Source organism: Quercus robur, chromosome 7 (genome assembly GCF_932294415.1).
Source record: "Quercus robur chromosome 7, dhQueRobu3.1, whole genome shotgun sequence".
Classification (NCBI taxonomy): domain Eukaryota; kingdom Viridiplantae; phylum Streptophyta; class Magnoliopsida; order Fagales; family Fagaceae; genus Quercus; species Quercus robur.
This window is the reverse complement of record NC_065540.1, coordinates 36,854,736-36,873,789: the sequence shown is the minus strand read 5'-3', so window position 1 is coordinate 36,873,789 and position 19,054 is coordinate 36,854,736. Positions and strand designations below refer to the sequence as shown.

General features: G+C 40.4%; 3 protein-coding genes across 3 annotated transcripts; all 3 read right to left on the bottom strand.

The window, feature by feature from the left end:
- Positions 1–606: 606 nt before the first annotated feature.
- Positions 607–3,810, bottom strand: LOC126691322 (uncharacterized). The gene is made up of 4 exons (XM_050386375.1): positions 3,472–3,810; positions 2,600–2,982; positions 1,541–2,404; positions 607–1,291 (listed from the first exon to the last, which is right to left on the bottom strand). The coding sequence occupies exons 1-4, from the start codon at positions 3,808–3,810 to the stop codon at positions 607–609; spliced, it is 2,271 nt and encodes a 756-aa protein (XP_050242332.1).
- Positions 3,811–4,179: 369 nt separating this feature from the next.
- Positions 4,180–4,977, bottom strand: LOC126691321 (uncharacterized). Its single transcript, XM_050386374.1, has 2 exons — positions 4,789–4,977; positions 4,180–4,740 (listed from the first exon to the last, which is right to left on the bottom strand). Exons 1-2 carry the CDS (start codon positions 4,975–4,977, stop codon positions 4,180–4,182), a joined length of 750 nt encoding a protein of 249 aa, XP_050242331.1.
- An 11,442-nt stretch (positions 4,978–16,419) lies between these two features.
- On the bottom strand, positions 16,420–18,169 carry LOC126693274 (cytochrome P450 94A1-like). The gene has a single exon (XM_050389193.1). It carries the CDS (start codon positions 18,115–18,117, stop codon positions 16,597–16,599), a length of 1,521 nt encoding a protein of 506 aa, XP_050245150.1. The 5' UTR covers positions 18,118–18,169; the 3' UTR covers positions 16,420–16,596.
- Positions 18,170–19,054: the final 885 nt, after the last annotated feature.

Genomic DNA, 19,054 nt, shown 5'->3' with positions numbered 1-19,054 from the left:
GTGCTTTGTTATTTAGTTGTTGATTTAATGCACTGCGCTCTTTTCTCCGTCAACTGACTTCTGCCATTTGCAACTTTAGGGAGTGCTGCATGGGCGACTTATGTCCGTCCAGGCGAACTCTTATCGCTTGGTCTTTTAACCCTGCTATTATAGTTGTCAGTAACTTACATCCGTCAAGGCGGAATCTTGTTACTTAGTCTTTTAACCATACCGTTATGGTCGTCGGTAACTTACATCCGTCAAGGCGGAATCTTGTTACTTAGTTTTTTTTTTTTTTTTTTTTTTTTTTTTTTTTTTTTTTTTTTTTTTTTTTAACCATACTATTATGGTCGTCGGTAACTTACATCTGTCAAGGCGGAATCTTGTTACTTAGTCTTTTTACCATCCTATGATGTTCGTCAGTAACTTACATCCGTCAAGGCGGAATCTTGTTACTTAGTCTTTTTACCATCCTAGGATGTTCGTCAGTAACTTACATCCGTCAAGGCGGAATCTTGTTACTTAGTGATTTATAGGCCTCATGGTCGACCTGTACTGCCTGCGCAAAAACATCAATGGAATAATACTTTTATTAACTTCAATAACAAATGTATTCGTGTGTTACATTTACTCATGGTATTTCTTTAAATGCTCAATGTTCCACGAACGAGGGAGCTTTTGTCCGTCCATAGTTTCCAGATGGTAACTTCCTTGCCTAGAGTAGTGAACGACGCGATATGGCCCTTCCCATGTAGGGCCCAGCTTCCCTTGAGTAGGGTCTTTAGTTGCTATAGTGACTTTGCGAAGGACAAGGTCCCCTATGGCCAGACGCCTGAGTTTGACCCTCTTGTTGTAATACTCGGCCATTTTCTTTTGATACTTCGTCATTCTACTGGACGCATTGTCTCTTACTTCATCCAAGCAATCCAGGTTGAACCGCAGTTCCTCGTCATTGAGTCCATCTCTGAAAGTTCCTCGCCTGATGCTTGTTACTCCAACTTCTACTGGGATCACTGCCTCTGTGCCATAGGTAAGCCTGAAGGGTGTCTCTCCTGTCGGGGTTCTGGTTGTAGTCCTGTATGCCCAGAGGACACTAGGTAGTTCTTCTGGCCAGGCACCTTTTGCTTCGTCCAGCTTGGTTTTGATTATCTTGAGCAGCGTCCTGTTCGTTACTTCCGTCTGTCCGTTTGCCTGGGGGTGTCCCGAGGATGAGAACTGATTCTTGATCCCGAGGTCCGAGCAGAAGTCTCTGAAGCCTTGGCTGTCGAACTGCTTCCCATTATCAGATATGATCGTCAAAGGAATCCCGAACCTGCAGATTATGTTTTTCCACACGAAGCTCCGGATCCGAGCCTCAGTGATGGTTGCTAAGGCCTCTGCTTCAACCCATTTAGTGAAATAGTCAATAGCAACTAGAAGGAATTTTACCTGACCTTTACCTTGAGGCAGAGGACCGACGATGTCGATTCCCCATTGTGCGAACGGCCATGGGGAGGCTATGGTCGTCATTTTCTCCGCTGGAAGCCGTTGCACATTCCCGTACCGCTGGCATCTGTCGCACCTTCTGACGATGTCAGCAGCATCCCCCTGCATGGTTGGCCAAAAATACCCCGCTCTTATCACCTTGTTGACTAGGGATCTGGAGCCGGCATGGTCGCCACAGATTCCTCCATGTACTTCTTCCAGGATGTATTTGGCCTCGTCCTCGTCGACGCACTTTAGATAAGGCATGGAGAAGCCTCTCTTGTACAAGACGTCATTCAGGATTGTAAACCTGGCTGCTCTCTTCTTGACCTTTCTGGCTTCGTCAGTATTCTGAGGTAGGTGCCCGTCCTGGAGGAAGGATATTATGGGCGTCATCCAGGTGTCTGTGCTCTGGATGGAAAATACCGCCACCTCTTCAATACTCGGGTGTTTCTGGATCTCTATCGCCATGTCTGTGCTCGTCTTCCCTTCTTCTGATGACGCTAGTTTTGATACTTCGTCGGCCCCCATATTCTGGCTCCTTGGTATCTGGACGAATTCCACTGTGTCAAACTCTTGAGTTAGTTGCCTTGTCAGTTTAAGATATTTCTGCATCCTTTCTTCCTTTGCTTCGTACTCTCCACTGATCTGTCCGATTACCAACTTTGAATCACTCTGGATCAGCAAGTTTTTGGCTCCAAGAGCTTTCCCAAGCCTCAAGCCCGTCAATATTCCTTCATACTCGGCTTCGTTATTAGTGGCTGGGAACTTCAGTTGAACCCCGTATCTCATCACTTCTCCGTCGGGGGTGGTTATGACGACCCCTACTCCCCCCCTCTTTTGGGCTGACGACCCATCTGTCTGTATTGTCCATTTATCAACTTCGTCTGTAACTCCATGTTCATCTGGAAGAGTGAATTCAGCGATGAAGTCAGCCAGGGCTTGGGCCTTGATGGCTGCTCTGGGATGGTACTCGATGTCAAATTGGCTGAGTTCGATTGCCCATTGGACCATTCTCCCTGCTGCTTCTGGTTTGTTCATTGATTTCTTAATTGGTTGATCCGTCATCACAAGGATAGGATTTGACTGGAAATACGGTCTGAGCTTGCGTGAGGCTACTATAAGTGCAAACGCAATCTTTTCGATCCTTGGATACCTGAACTCAGCTCCTTGCAAGGCTTGACTGACGTAGTACACCGGGAGTTGCTTCTTGCCTTCTTCTCTAATCAAGGCTGCGCTTACTGCCGAGGCTGACACTGCCAGGTACAAGTATAGGTTCTCCCCTCCTTTGGACGGGCTCAGGAGGGGTGGACTGCTCAGGTATTGCTTCAGCTCTTGGAACGCTGCCTCGCATTTGTCGGTCCAAACAAAAGCCTGCTTGAGGGTTTTGAAGAAGGGCAGGCATTTGTCTGTGGCCCTAGAGACGAACCTATTTACAGCTGCTATCCTTCCTGTAAGCTTTTGTACATCCTTGACGGTCTTGGGTGAGGCCATGTCAATGATGGCTCGTACTTTCTCTGGATTTGCTTTTATTCCCCTCTGGGATACCATGAATCCCAAGAACTTTCCCGAGGCTACCCCAAAAACACACTTGCTTGGATTCAACTTCATCTGGTGTCTTTTCAGGGTTGCAAAAGTCTCCTCCAGGTCGTCCAGATGAGCGAACTCCTCCTTGCTCTTGACGAGCATATCGTCCACGTATACTTCCATGTTCCTGCCAATCTGTTGGCTGAACATTTTGTTTACCAATCTTTGGTACGTAGCTCCAGCATTTTTCAATCCAAAAGGCATCACCTTGTAACAGTAGAGTCCTTGGCTTGTGATGAAGGCAGTCTTCTCCTGGTCCTCTTCAGCCATCTTTATCTGGTTGTACCCTGAGAAGGCGTCCATGAACGTTAGTAGCTTGTGCCCGGCGGTGGAGTCCACGAGCTGGTCTATCCTTGGTAGAGGGAAGCTGTCCTTTGGGCATGCTTTGTTCAGGTCGGTGAAGTCTACACACATTCTCCACTTTCCGTTGGCTTTCTTTACCAGGACGATGTTGGCGAGCCACTCTGGATAATATACTTCTCGGATGAATCCAGCCGTCAAGAGTTTGGTTACTTCCTCTGCTACTGCCTGATCTCGTTCCGGAGCGAAGGTTCTTCGTCGTTGCTGGACGGGCTTCCTGCTGGGGTCCACATTCAGCCTATGCTGGATGACTTCTGGAGATATGCCTGGCATGTCCTTGTGACCCCATGCAAAGACATCTAGGTTCCCCTTAAGGAATTTTATGAGTCTCGTTCTCATCTCGGGGCTTAGCATCGTCCCTATCCTGGTCGTCTTGTCCGCATTTCCTGCTATCAACTCCACTACTTCCAGGGTCTCCATCCCGTCCTCCTCTTTTTCTTCAATCGTCCACGTGTGGTTCTCTTTTCTTGCCAGGACGGCCTGATAGCATTCCCTTGCCAGGACTTGGTCACCCTTCACTTCACCCACGCCGTTGTTTGTTGGGAATTTCACCTTCAAACAGTAGGTCGACGTCGCCGCCTTCCACTTGTTTAGGGTGGGCCTCCCTATGATGACATTGTAGGACGAGGGGCAATCTACCACCAGGAAGTCTACTTGTTTGGTCAACTGCAACGGGTAGGTCCCTGCCGTCACCGTCAGAGTCACTATTCCCCTAGGGTAGACCCTGTCTCCACTGAAGCTAACGAGCGGAGAGTCAAAAGGGCGGAGCCTTTTTGGATCTAATCTCAACTACTGGAAGGCTGGGAGGTAGATGATATCTGCTGAGCTCCCGTTATCAATAAGGATCCTTCTGGTGTTGAACCCTTCTATATTCAGCACTATGACTAGGGGATCGTTGTGAGGCTGCTTTACTCCCCTGGCGTCTCCTTCATTAAAGGACATGTCTTGGTATGTTCGTCGATGCTTGGACAGAGGCACGGTGTGGACGCTGTTCACCTGTCTGTGGCATGCTTTTTTGAGTGATCTAAACGATCCTGAGGATGGTCCTCCCGTGATCGTGTTTATCTCCCCGATCACTTTGCGTGGAGGTTGGGACGGATGGTCGTCATCCCGAGTGAAGGATTCATGTTGGGTCCTGTTGTCGTCTCTAAACTTGCTATATTCTCCTTTCTTTACATATTTCTGCAACTTTCCTTTCCGTATTAACTCCTCTATTTGTTCCTTCAGGTCTCTGCAATCTTCTGTGTTGTGGCCGTGGTCTCTGTGGAACCGACAATACTTGTTCTTGTCACGTACGTTGGGGGACGAGTGTAATGGCCTGGGCCATTGGAGATAATGCTCGTCCTTGATCTGCGTGAAAATCTTGTCAACAGGCATAACCAAAGGAGTAAATTTTACTTGACGAGGATTTTTGTCATCTCTCCTTCTATTCCCGTCATTGTTCCGACGTTCTGGTCTATCTCTCTTTTGCCCTCTGCGGTCGTCTTCCCTCTTGGACTTGTCTCCTAGCCTCTCGGTATCTTTTATGGCAGCTAGAGCGTCTTCCACGTTCACGTATTTTTGGGCCTTCAGGAGCATCTCAGCCATTGTCTTCGGGGGGTTTTTGGCAAGAGAGGCTACAAGGTCTCTGGATTTCAATCCTGCCTTGAAGGTCGTCAGTTGCACCTTGTCATCAGCTTCGTCCACCTCCAGAGTTTCCCGGGTGAATCGCTTGACATATGACCTCAGAGTCTCCTTCTCTCCTTGTCTTATGGTGAGTAAGTAATCTACTGGTCTCCTTGGGCGTTGTCCCCCTATGAAGTGACGCAAGAAAGCACTACTTAGCTGATTGAAGTTGTCTATGGACGAGTTCGGCAACTTAGTAAACCACTCTCTTGCAGCTCCTTTGAGAGTCGTAGGGAAGGAACGACACAATATCTCGTCAGGTGGTTGCTGAAGGCCCAGAGTCGTCTTAAAGGTATTAAGATGATCCTGAGGGTCCTTGAGTCCGTCGAATGGTTCTAATTGAGGCAGGCGAAACTTTGACGGCACGGGGCAATCAAGTACCGCTGCAGTGAAGGGCGAATCTGTAGCCCTTACCATCTTGTCTACACTTCGGTCTGTCTTTTCCTTGATAGCGCTCCTTAGTTCGTCCATCTCTTTCCTCATTTCCCTAAGAAGATCTGAGTTCTGTTCGTCCGGAGTAGTTGGTCTCCGGGGGGTTTCCCTCTGTTGGCTATCCCCCTCTCCCTCCGTGTTACCCTTGGACCGGTTTTCTTCCTGTTGAGCTTGTTGAACCTACTGGAGCCGCAGCTTCATTTCCTAGTTCTGCCTGGTGAGTTCCTCAATGGTGGCTGCCAGGGCTTGAACTTGCTGGGCCAAGGTCTTTGAATCTGGGTTGGATTCCATCTGGATATGGTGAATTGATGGAAACTACGTTTTCGAACGTAAATCTGAAAACTCGTTCCCCACAGACGGCGCCAAACTGATGGAACACAAATCCGTCAGTAAGAGTGAGCAGATGGAATCTCTTGTAGAAAGTGAAAGTTTGCTCGATGAGGGACACCGGTGTGGTGCCTGCCACAAAGTCTCCGATGCCAAAGTTAGGATCACAATTAAACACAGTAAGGAAATAAAATATAATTTCAGAGTATTTTTGCCTCCCCTCTTCTGTTGGTTGTATGAAAGTTTTATACCTGAGGCCTTAAGGGCTAGCCGTTGAGGCTGTTAATACTTTCTGAAGTAACGCCCCTGGTCAGTAATGAGACTTTTAAGAGGCTCTCCAACGGTCTGCTTGGTCGATTTGGTAACTGCTCGGGTCATTGATTGACTGCATTGAATAACTCCCTGCCTTCGTCAGTGATGATGGCTTTCTTCGTTGTTTCTGATTACCTCGTCATGGATGATTCTCCCGTCATTAATGTTATCTTCGTCAGCGGGATGTAGAGTCGTCATTCCCGTCAGTCTACATGTGGTTGTCTCAAACATCTTAGTCGGGGTAGCTCATAAAATCCAAGATTTTCAATCACTTCGCATGTCTCACGTGAAGCGTCAAGGCAACAAATTAGCTCATATCTTGGCAAAATATGCCAAAGCGGTAGAGAACAATGATAATATTGAAACGTGGATAGAGGAAAATCTTCCACTGATTGAGTTAGTTATTACTCATGATGTAATGAATTTATCTTTTTCTTAATAAAGTTATAAGTTTTTCATTAAAAAAAAAATACTAATTGATTTTTTTTTATGCAGATGAGATTCAAATTTAAATATTTTATTCAACAAAAAAAAAAAAAAAAATTATGGATTGAGTGAGCTAACTGGGGCTAACTGAATCCAAAGCATTACATAATATAATACATACAATTGTATACAAAAGTCCCACTTTTTTATATAAAAAATTACGGTAGGCCACACAGTGGCAATTCCAGGATTTCTTTTTAGGGGGTCATTAAAAAACTTAAATTTTAAAAAATGAATAAAAAAAAAAAAACTTGAATATATCGAGTTGTCAACAATATACAAGTTTGTGCAGGAGGGCAAAAGTTGTCAAATGTTGACATCATTATGAGTTTTCACTATCTATTGTCAATGTGAGTACATGTAACCATTTTATTTTATAAAGTTTGTGCAGGAGGGCAAAAGTTTGGCCCACACTGAGCCCAAGCTGAGCATTGTTAAGCTTAGGTTTGGCCCAATCTTGACAAACACCAAGCTACAACACAGAACTACATGTCCATGATCAAATTATCTGAATAAACCCTACTATCCTCGAGGAGAGAAGGTAGTGTCTTGGGGGAATTCCCCTATCAAACACAAGATTCAGCGTTAGGCACAAGTTACTAGAAAATCATTCCAATAGCAAGGCTATGAGTCCCACTCTTGATGTACGGTTAGACCCACTAGAACAGTGACCAAGACTAAGGAACCAACCCAAACTCCATGAGTGGAGGGACCCATGTACATGAAGGATATTCCCTCATCATGATAGACCCATTAAAGCAAAGGTATAAAAGCAAAGGGAAGGGGAAATAAAAAGGGATTTTTGGAACATAATTTGGGGGAGAAATACACAAGAGAAAAGTGAGGGCCTAGAACATCATTCTGGGGTAAGGTGATCTAGCCTAAACTCCCAAAGGGGCACTTCAGCTGTCTTTTAGTCCCCACGGCCAGACACGTTCCTAATAAGTAGTCACCATAATACCATTCTATATCGTCTATAATTACTAAAACCCCTCCTAGGATCTCCCATTGTGGGCTAAACCTAGTACAAAATACAAATTAATTAGGGTTCAAGTCCAACAAGCCCAAGGCCATTGAGAAAACACCACCACAGTTTGTATAACATTTTGTATTTCTATGCAATTGTCATTATCTATTTGTCATTATTTTTATAAAAATATTTTAAATTGAATGACAAAACTTAACTCACGTACATTGTATTAATTATTAACCCAAAGATCCACACCCATCCATACATATATATAGATAATACACTATGTGTCTACTTAATCAGTCAAGTATTTAAAGAATGACTAACTTTACTATTTTTATTATTCACTAACTTTATAACAAAATATCATTATAACAGGATAACAATACACACACACACACATACGTAACAAACCCTCTATATTTCCTAATTATTAAATTATATAAAGTTATTGTGGGTGCATTTTTTGCTTCAAGGAAACTCATGTACTCCTTGGCAATTTTTGCTTGTCCCACATTGAAAAGATGTCTTTCCTCTTTCTACCTTATAAGGGATGAACCAATGGAGTAAGAGTACCATTAGTTTGGTTACAGTTATATTTTATTTATACTATATATACACACATTCACACAAATAACATTATAATAAAAATTAATAAATAAATAACCCACACAATCACACAAATAATATATAAATTTATAATAAAAGAGATAGACTTACATTTCACAAACTCTCACTATTACTCTTAAAGTTGGAGTTACCAATAGTCCGATAGAGAAAAGAGATTCATGAGAGAGAGATCTATGATTTATGTTATTGGATAGTTTTGGGATGAACTGATCTATGTTGTTTAGTTTTGGGTTGAACTAATCTATGTCAGAGTGTACAAAAATATTTTAAAAGGTAAATTAAACTAATAAAATAATATTTTATACATATAAATTTTTTTATCAAGTCAGGGGGTTCATTGAACCCCCCGAAGCCCTTGACGCCACAAACCAACCTTCCCAACAAAAGTGTAGTCTGACAATATGTCATTGTTTAAAGATGCTCTAGTATTGACCAGTACCAGAGCATTTGTAAGATTGTCTTGCTATTGTTTAGGCAATCTGTGATGTAAATTTGTATATAGACACTGTGTTATTTGTTAGGAGAAGTCGAGAAGAGAAAGCTCTGTAGCTGTTATAGTCTTAGCATTGTTGGTCTAAGATGTTGCCTTGCTATTGTATAGACTTGTTCCTTTCTTTGAATAAAATTCTGCTGCTTATTTAGGGAGATTCACAGGTGGTTAACTCTGTTAAGCATGATCATGTAGGGAATTTAACCAAAAATCCCAACCTGTGAGAAACAAAACAAATAGAGAAAACACACGTCAAAGAAAATAATCACATGCACAAGACAATATTTACGTGGTTCGGCAATTTGCCTACGTCCACGGAGTTGCAGGGATTTCACTATTATCAGGGAAAATACAATAGTGCACAAGAACACTCTCAAGAAACCCAAATCCCAATTACACCCTAGCACTCTCTCACAGAAAAATAAGAATAGAAGCTGACTGCCTCTCTTTTCTCTATTTTTCTCTCATGCGGCTTGCTCACTAGGTTAATTAGGATTTCTCTCTTTTTAATCTCACGGCTGCATATAATAAAGCACATATATATATATATATATATATATATGTTACTTTATGAAAGTCGGCTGAGTAAACTTTCCTATTACAAATAGGATTTGGTCAATAGTGACCGACGTGGGCTTGTGGCAATTCAAGCCACACGGCCCACTTCAACAAATCTCCACCTTGACTTGAATTGATCAAGCTACACGAGCAAACTCCTCCATCAGCTCCACCTTAGCCCTTAAGGGCTCACAAGCTGCAAACATCAGCCACAATCCTCCATAACACAATCCCTCATCCCTGCAACTCATCCTCCTGTCCTCAAGCTAGAAGACCAATTGAAGCTGCGCACAGCTTCAACTTCTCAATAGTGACACCCTTAGTCAACATGTCTGCCGGGTTCTTAGATCCACAAATCTTCTCAAGTATTACCAGTTTATCTTCAACAAGGTAACGGATAAAGTGGTATTTTGTTTGTATGTGCTTCGACTTTGAATGAAAAGCTGAATTTTTGGCAAGAAAGATTGCACTCTGACTGTCACTGTGTAGAATGCCCATCTTCTGCTTCTTACCCAATTCATCTAAGAAACCATGTAGCCAAATCATCTCCTTTCCAGCTTCAGTTGCTGCAACATACTCAGCTTTTGTAGTAGACAAAGTAACAATCTTCTGTAGATTTGAAGCTCATGATATAGCTGTACCACCCAGAGTGAAAACAAACCCAGTAGTACTCTTTCTACTATCAATATCACCAGTAAAATCAGCATCTACATAACCCTGCAGTTTCAAACTTGCACCTGTGAAGCAAAGACATGTATCTGATGAACCCTTCAGATATCTCAGAATCCACTTGACTGCCTCCCAATGCTGCTTTCCAGGCCTACTCATGAATCTACTCACAACTCCCACTGCATGTGCAATGTCTGGCCTTGTACACACCATAGCATACATCAAGCTACCAATAGCTGAGGCATAGGGCACCTTGCTCATGTGGTCCCTTTCTTCTTCTGTCTTCGGTGATTGTTCTTTGCTTAGTTTGAAATGACTACTCAAGGGTGTGCTCACTGGTTTGGCTTCATTCATGTTGAACCTGCTGAGAACTTTCTTCACGTACTCTGACTGTGAAAGCTTCAATGTACCATTAGCCTTGTCTCTAATGATTCTCATACCAAGGATTTGTTTTGCAGCTCCCAAATCCTTCATTGCAAACTGTTTGGACAATTGCTTCTTCAGATTATTAATCTCCTCAATGCTAGACCCTGCAATAAGCATATCATCCACATACAACAGTAATATGATGTAAGAATTGTCAAAAAACTTAACATAGCAACAGTGATCAGCTTCACATCTCTTGAACCCAATTCTGTGCATAAAACTGTCAAATTTCTTGTACCATTGTCTAGGAGCTTGTTTTAGGCCAAACAAGCTCTTTCTCAGTTTGCAGACTAGATTCTCTTGTCCTTGAGCAATGAACTCTTCTGGCTGAATCATGTAAAGGTCTTCCTCTAAGTCACCATGAAGGAATGCTGTCTTCACATCTAACTGCTCAAGATGTAAGTTTTCTGCAGCCACCATTCCCAGTACTAGTCTGATTGTTGACATCTTCACAACTGGAGAAAATATCTCTGTGTAGTCAATGCCTTCCTTCTGCTGGAACCCTTTAACAACTAATCTGGCCTTGTAACGTTTGCTACCATCATGTTCATTCTTTATTCTGTATACCCACTTGTTGTGCAAAGCCTTCTTTCCTACTGGCAATTCAGTCAGTTCCCATGTTTGATTCCCCAACAAGGAATCCATTTCATCCTTCATGGCTAACTCCCACTTGCTTGAGTTTTCATCTTGCAAGGCTTCATCATAACACTCTGGCTCACGACCATCAGTCAACAGGAGATAATTTAAAGTGGGTGAATAACGCTGTGGAGGTCTAATGTTCCTGGAAGATCTGCGGACTTCAGCTACAGGTGTACTCAGATCTACCTGTGAATTTACATTCTCTTTATCTTCTTCACCCCTTTTCTGGACAGTACCTTCAGTCAATTCATCTAAGTTGACAAACTCAGATTTCTTTTGATCTATCCCTGTAATATCTGACACTACAGTTGACCTGTCCTTGTACATAACCTGTTCATTAAATATCACATTTCTACTTCTGATGATTTTCCTGTTTTGTTCATCCCAAAACCTATAGCCAAATTTCTCATCACCATAGCCAATGAAAAAACATATTTTAGACTTTGCATCAAGTTTACTACGAGCATCAGAATCAATATGAACATAAGAAACACAACCAAAAAATTTTAAGTGTGAAAACTTTACCTCTTTACCGCTCCAAACCTCCTCAGGAAGTCTGAATTCCATGGGAACTGAAGGTCCTCGGTTTATCAGGTAAGCTGCAGTGCTAACAGCATCAGCCCAAAAAGTTTTTGGTAGTCCAGCATGCAACCTCATACTCCTAGCACGCTCATTGAGAGTTCTATTCATGCGCTCAGCCACACCATTCTGCTGTGGTGTTCCAGGAATGGTCTTCTCCATCCTAATTCCCTGTGCAACACAATACTCACTGAACCCTCCATCTATGTACTCTCCTCCATTATCTGACCTCAAACATTTTACTTTTAAACCTGTTTCTGTCTCAACCATGGCCTTCCACTTCTTAAAGGTTTCAAATACATCTGATTTATTTTTCAGAAAATAAACCCATACCTTTCTACTTGAGTCATCAATGAAAGTGATGTAGTACCTTGAACCTCCAAGCGATGCAACCGGAGAAGGTCCCCACAAATCAGTGTGTACTAACTCCAATTTTTTAGCCTTCGGTGTCCTGCCAGTTTTCAAGAAGCTCACCTTTTTCTGCTTTCCTAAGATGCAACTTTCACACATGTCAAAATCAATGGACTTCAATTCTGGTAGTTTTCCTTTTGACTACAGCATCTTCATCCCTTTCTCACTTATATGACCAAGTCTGCGGTGCCATAAGCTTGTATTAGTACTTGCATCAGCAACTGCAATTGTGTCTCTTGGACTTGAGGTCATGTACAGAGTACCAGTCTTCTTTCCACGAGCCAATACCCTAGCTTCCTTTGTAACCTTCCAAGTACCACCAACAAATAGTATTGCATGTCCTTCATCATCAAGTTGTCCAACAGAAATCAGATTCCTCCTCAGGTCAGGAATATGTCGAATCTTCTCCAGTAACCAAACAGACCCATTGGGCAATAATATTCGAACATCTCCCATACCCACAACATCCAAGGCTGAACCATCAGCCAAATACACCTTACCAAAATCACCTGCAACATAATTATGTATGATTTCTCGGTGTGGAGTGGTATGAAACGAAGCTCCTGAATCCAAAACCCAATCATCAAGTGGACTTTCTACTGCAAGAAGTAATGCATCCTGTACCTCTTCTGTTACAGCATTAGCTGAATCATCTTCATTCTTCTTCTTAGGACTTTTGCATTGATTCCTAAAGTGACCTGTTTTCCCACAATTCCAGCATTGTACTTGTTGGCCTGATCTAGATTTACTTCTGTTCCGATTAGAATTTCTGGATTTTGATCTGCCCCGATTTGAATTTCTGTTATTACCTCTGCCTCTTGTCTCAAGGTTTAGGGCAGAACCAGATCTTGAGGATTCACCTGCATCTCTTCTGCGAATCTCCTCAGCCAGAATTAAATCTCATATATCATTGTACTTGAGTTTTTCCTTTCCTGTAGAATTGCTTACTGCCATCCTCATTGCCTCTCAACTGTTTGGCAAAGAAGCCAAGACGATCAGAGCACGAATCTCATCATCAAAATCAATTTCTACAGACGACAATTGATTTGTGATAGTATTAAATTCATTCAGATGTTGTGCTACTGATGCATTCTCTGCCATCTTCAGATTGAACAGTTTCTTCATCAAGTGCACCTTATTGTTTGCTGACGGCTTTTCATACATACCAGACAAAGCTTTCATCAGATCTGCTGTGGTCTTCTCCTTTACAACATTGTGTGCAACAGACCTAGACAGAGTTAACCTGATAACTCCTAGTACCTGTCTGTCAAGAAGAGCCCATTCCTCAGCCTTCATAGCCTCAGGTTTTTCCCCTAGAAGCGGTTGATGCAATTTCCTCCCATAAAGGTAATCCTCAATCTGCATCCTCCAATACGCGAAGTCTATGCCATCAAACTTTTCTATTCCAGACGCCTTTCCTGCTTCCTCTGCCATTGCTCTCACTTAAACCTAACCCTAGGCTCTGATACCAGTTGTAGGGAATTTAACCAAAAATCCCAACCTGTGAGAAACAAAACAAATAGAGAAAACACACGTCAAAGAAAATAATTACACGCACAAGACAATATTTACGTGGTTTGGCAATTTGCCTACGTCCACGGAGTTGCAGGGATTTCACTATTATCAGGGAAAATACAATAGTGCACAAGAACACTCTCAAAAAACCCAAATCCCAATTACACCCTAGCACTCTCTCACAGAAAAATAAGAATAGAAGCTGACTGCCTCTCTTTTCTCTATTTTTCTCTCATGCGGCTTGCTCACTAGGTTAATTAGGATTTCTCTCTTTTTAATCTCACGGCTGCATATAATAAAGCACATATATATATATATGTTACTTTATGAAAGTCGGCTGAGTAAACTTTCCTATTACAAATAGGATTTGGTCAATAGTGACCGACGTGGGCTTGTGGCAATTCAAGCCACACGGCCCACTTCAACAGATCACTCCTCCACTAAGCATATCTAATAACATTTCAGGATCTTTACTTCAAACTCAGTGGTTCAAAAGGTATCAATTCTCTTTTATTCCACAAGAATGTAACAAGGCTGTCCATGGACTAGCTCAACATGCCAAAGGTCTTTCGGATTTTAGTGCTTGGATAGAAGAAATACAATGTATTTTTAAGAATTTCGTTTCTCAAGATTTACTATTTTTACCGTCGTCAGAATAAAATGCACTACATTCATATAAAAATAAAATAAAAAAGCCTTATACAAAATTTCATAACTATGACACCTTAAGAACAACACAAGGCAGTCAAATTCATAATTAATTCACTAAACCAAAAAGTTTAGCAGATAACATGTTTCTGCATATTACTTCTAATATGAATTTCTTTCCCTCACGACACCTCAATTGAGAAAGTAGGAAAATTTTGGCATTAAAATTTAGTCTTCAATCTTCTCCTTTTTCTAATACTGGAGAAAATATTTCTCAATAATCTCTTGTGAATGTACGTCACTAACCTAATTAATACACTAAAATAAAAAGGAAAATGTGATTTATTATTTACTAATTCACCCAATTTTATTATTTTATTATTTTTTTACGTTCTAAAATCTTAAAATTTTCATATATCACATATATCAAAGAATATTTAGGCACAATTATTTAAATACAGTACGTTAGCTTTCCAATTAAATTTTACAAACATGATTTGGTGGTCTCGAATTCTTTTGTGCCCCTTAAAAATTTATTTAGTGTGTGTTTGCTAAGCTGATTTTCTGCATGCGTTTGCGTTTGCGTTTCACTTGGCTGGTCCCATGGCACTGTTCATGGACCAGCCAAGTAATGAAAAATGCGTGGCACTGTTCCCATGGTGCTGTTTCACAATAAAAAAAATATTTTGTTACCGTGTTTTCAGTAGTAAGTTTTTATTTTTTAGCAAATAAACAGTATCCAAACATACTCTTAATCATGTAGAGTAATCTCAAGCTCAATTGAGCTTGTAATACAGACAAGGTGTGCATGGGCCAATATCCTATCTCCCTTGGGGATAGAGGTGGGATCATTGCACAAATTTCCACAGAGTTTAATTTTGAGTGGCCCGCATCAAAGGAAATGAGTGACAATATGAATGCGACCCTAGAAGTTCCCTTCCCCACGTCTATCCAAAGCAAAGTGGGGCTGATGCAGGAAAATAATTACTTTTAAAACGAAAATGCTAAAGAATGCTTTTAAAATTTAAAAATTCAACTAGAATCAGTGGCGACGCTACGTTGAGTTCAGGGTGTTTCCATCCTGCCCTGAAAAAAAAAAAATTATATATAATAATTTAAATTTTTTTATTTGTTTACCTTTAAAAAAAAAAAATAATAAGGAACACCCTTAAACAAAATCAGGAACACCCTCAAAATTTTTATGCCAAACAAATTTTGAACTAAAATCTAAAAAAAAAATAGTGTAAGAGAGAGAGAGAGGGAAAGAGTGAGATGAGTAAAAAACTGAAGGTGACCTTTTATAATTCTTTGAGCTTGAGGTGGATTACTCATGAAACTTCAACCTTCACAATGTTCATATATTTGCAACACAAAGAGAATGGGTGGCAGAGAGAGTGTGGTGCCTTGTAAGATAGAAGTATAAAACACAGAGATAGAGACTTTGAAAACTGGGGCTCTATTTGGGTAAAAAAGGTGGGATTAGGTGGGGGTAGGTGAAATATTAATTGGACACCCAAGCAAATATTGACACGTTTTTCCTTTTCTGGCAAATAGTGTCCTTTAGGCAAAAATCAAACATCAGCTTACAGTTAAAAATAAGAGTATCATTTGTTTTTTTTTTAAAAAAAAAAAAAAACACATTGTTAAAAAGGACATCCAATTAATGGTAGATAAACCACATTATTGTTTTTTTTTTTTTTTTTTTGAGATTTTTCGGTGTATAGAATGTAAATTTGTTTTGGTTTTAAGAATATATATATATATATATCTATATATTTTTAAAGCACAAACTTCATGCTGGCCAAATCTTGAATTTTAGCTAGTATTTACCGAAACGTCCTGAAATGACTCGAAATTTTTTCAAAGTGGAATAGGAACACCTTGAACAAAATTTCTAGAGTCGCCTGACTAGAATTATATGATGGTTTTACTAATATATACCCTAAGTTAATAAATAATTTTAGAAACCTAATACTATCACCATCATTTATTTATTTTATACTATAACACGATAGAGGTATACTGAAATATTACAATTACGCATTAATGAAATTCAGAAAACTGTTTGTAAATTAAAAAATAGAAAAAATCGCAAGATGTTTGCTCTATATTATTAGACTAAAAAAAACCAATTTATTCTTCAGGTAGAAGAGATTTGAATTTAAATAAAAAAAATACCAGTAGTCTTTTTTTTGGATCGGAAAATACCACCAGGCTTCTTTTAACATTATCGACCCTTATATATTGGGTAACACAAAAAACTTTATTAATGTAAGAGCTAACTGAAACCATCCAATTACATTTTTTTTTTTTTTTTGGCAATAGATATTAGTATATACAAAAATTCCAGTACCACTTTAGTATACAAATGTGAAAAAATAAAATAGAAAAAGAAGAAGAAGAAAAGTACATATCTCCACCTACAAGTAGAATACTATATGATTGCAGATCACTTAATCTCATCAACACATCTTTGCCTCACCTTCACGGGCAGCCCACCTTTCATCCTCAACGTCAAAGACAACAAGTGCTCGGGAACCTTGTCCCTACTCTCCACCTCCATCTCAAACCTCTCTATCACTGACGCAGCAATGGACTTCATCTGAATATACGCCAAATCTTTCCCAAGGCACATTCTCGGTCCAGCATGAAATACCGGAAACCGAAACGGGGTCTCTTGCTTACACACTCCATCCTCAATCCATCTTTCAGGCAAAAACTCATAACAATTCTTCCCCCAAATGCTTTCCATCCTTCCCATACCATAAGTATTGTAAGACACAAACCAGTCCTTTGCAACAAAAGTGCCGTCTGGCAATATATCATCTTTTAAACACGCTTTGGTATCGATTGGTACAGGTGGGTAAAGTCTTAGTGCTTCTGAGATTGCTGCATGTAGATAATGCATGTCACGGAGCTCGTCAAAACTATATGTTTCGCCTATGTATTTTCTGTTATGAACCCGGATTGTTTCAAGCTCTTTCAATATGTTTTGTTCCACGTTTGGATTCGATGATAAGAGCCAAAAGAACCAGGTCAAAGCAGAAGAGGTTGTGTCACGTCCTGCTAGAATAAGGCTTATGACAATATCTCTAAGAAATTCTGGTGAATTTTCTTCGTTTGAGATAAAGCGTGACAATAAGTCTTCTTCTCTATCAACGTTTTGATCCATTCTTGACCTTATAATACTGTCTGCAAATTTGTGGACGATTTTGATTGATTCTTTTAGCCTTCGCTCTGATCCAACATTGAGAAACTTTTTGACTTTTCCAAGAAATGGTATGGCATACATGAACCTCCCAGAGCTAAGCATAGTAGCATCCTCAAAAGCCCGCATGAACTCAGCAGCACTAGTGGTTGTTTTATCAACACTGAGACAACTTGGATCGACGTTGAAAGCCAATTTACATATATTGTCAAACGCAAATCGTTCCAAAATATCTTGTAAGTCCAAGACTTGTTGTGTTTCCGAGGCTTTTGTTAAAATAGGAACTAGTCTTGTATTGATCTCAACGGTGACGTTTTCCATGACAAAGTTGCGGAGAGATTTGGTGTTGAATTCGTAGCTTGCTGTTTTTCTTTGGAGCTTCCAGAGTTCACCATCAGAGTTGAAGATTCCACGGCCAAGAAAGTCTTCAAGAAGGGTTATGAAACGATTGCCTTTTGGGTAGTTTTCGAAGTTGGTCTTGAGCATGTGTTCAACGTTGGATGGATTGGCTGTGATGATGCCATGGACCTTGCCTGGACGCCGAATTACAGCAGTGTTTGTGGGGCAATTGCCTAGAGTTTCTGTCGTCCAGTCAAGGAAACGGTGCCTATTCTTCAAGAATTCAGGCAAAGTTCCAACGATAGGGTAGATTTTGAAGCCTGATTTTTTTATGGGTTTTTTCTTGGAAGAGTTAAAGTGAAAGTAAAGATACAGAGAAAGAAGAAAGAAGAAGATGAAAGTTTGGACAGAGAAGAACTCCATAGAATTTGGTAGAGACAAACAGATAAGAATTCAATTGATAAGAAATGAATGAAGTACAATCGCTATATATGGTTTTATAGCTGTAGATAATTGTGGAGTTATTAATTAGTATAATATAATATAGCGTCTTTGTCTTAATAAAAATGGTGAGGATACGTGGAAAAGGTTATACCAAGGTTCGTGGCAATATATGGCTGACAAGATGGCAGTTACGCTTAACCACACAAGTAGACAGGAAAATAAACCAAAGCCGGTGAGGTGGGGTAATTGACATTGAAATTTTGAACATGAAATTGGAGCTTTAAGAGGTGTTTGGATGACCTGTTTCCATAATTCAATTCACATAACTGAAAAATAGTGAGACCCATAGCGAGAAGTCCGTTTGGTACAACCATCACTCAATTCTCTGATTTTTGAGTAATGAGTTTTGGAAACTGAAAACACATTTTAGTTGTTTTCAGTTTCTATAACTCATAACTCAATGACATTTTTGTAATTATATACATATAGGGGACCCACTAGTCATAACTCAGCTGCACCTTTTGATCATCTACCCTTTTTTTTCCTGGGTTCGGTCTCAGGTGTCTTCTTTTTTTTTTTCTTTTTTTTTTTTTTTTTTTTTTCATTGGGTTCAGGTGATCTGGGTTTCTTTTTCTTTTTTGTTTTTTTGTTTTTTTTTTTCCTTTCTAGTTCGGGTTTCTAGGTACTGGGAAAAAAAAATCTGCACCAAGTGACAGATATGGGGCCCACAAATAGTGTGAAAAATATTGAGTGATGGTAACTGAGTGATAGTGCCAAATGGGTGTAGTATTTTAAAGTGATGAGTGACGAAAATTGAGTAATGAAAATTGAGTGGTGAAAAATATGCATCCAAACATGGCCTTATTATCCGAATAATGTAGGTTTCAGGACCACCCACACATTTTTTTTAGTTTTT

Excerpts from the sequence above, each read along its gene's own strand:
- LOC126691322 (XM_050386375.1), bottom strand. The coding sequence starts at position 3,810 with ATGGAGACCCTGGAAGTAGTGGAGTTGATAGCAGGAAATGCGGACAAG. Across the intron at positions 2,983-3,471 it reads GGCTCGCCAACATCGTCCTG|AGGGGAATAAAAGCAAATCC; the intron begins GTAAAGAAAGCC and ends ATGGTATCCCAG. Across the intron at positions 2,405-2,599 it reads TTGCAAGGAGCTGAGTTCAG|AGCAGCCATCAAGGCCCAAG; the intron begins GTATCCAAGGAT and ends GTACCATCCCAG.
- LOC126691321 (XM_050386374.1), bottom strand. The coding sequence starts at position 4,977 with ATGGCTGAGATGCTCCTGAAGGCCCAAAAATACGTGAACGTGGAAGAC. Across the intron at positions 4,741-4,788 it reads ATGACAAAAATCCTCGTCAA|ATCAAGGACGAGCATTATCT; the intron begins GTAAAATTTACT and ends ATTTTCACGCAG.
- LOC126693274 (XM_050389193.1), bottom strand. The coding sequence starts at position 18,117 with ATGGAGTTCTTCTCTGTCCAAACTTTCATCTTCTTCTTTCTTCTTTCT.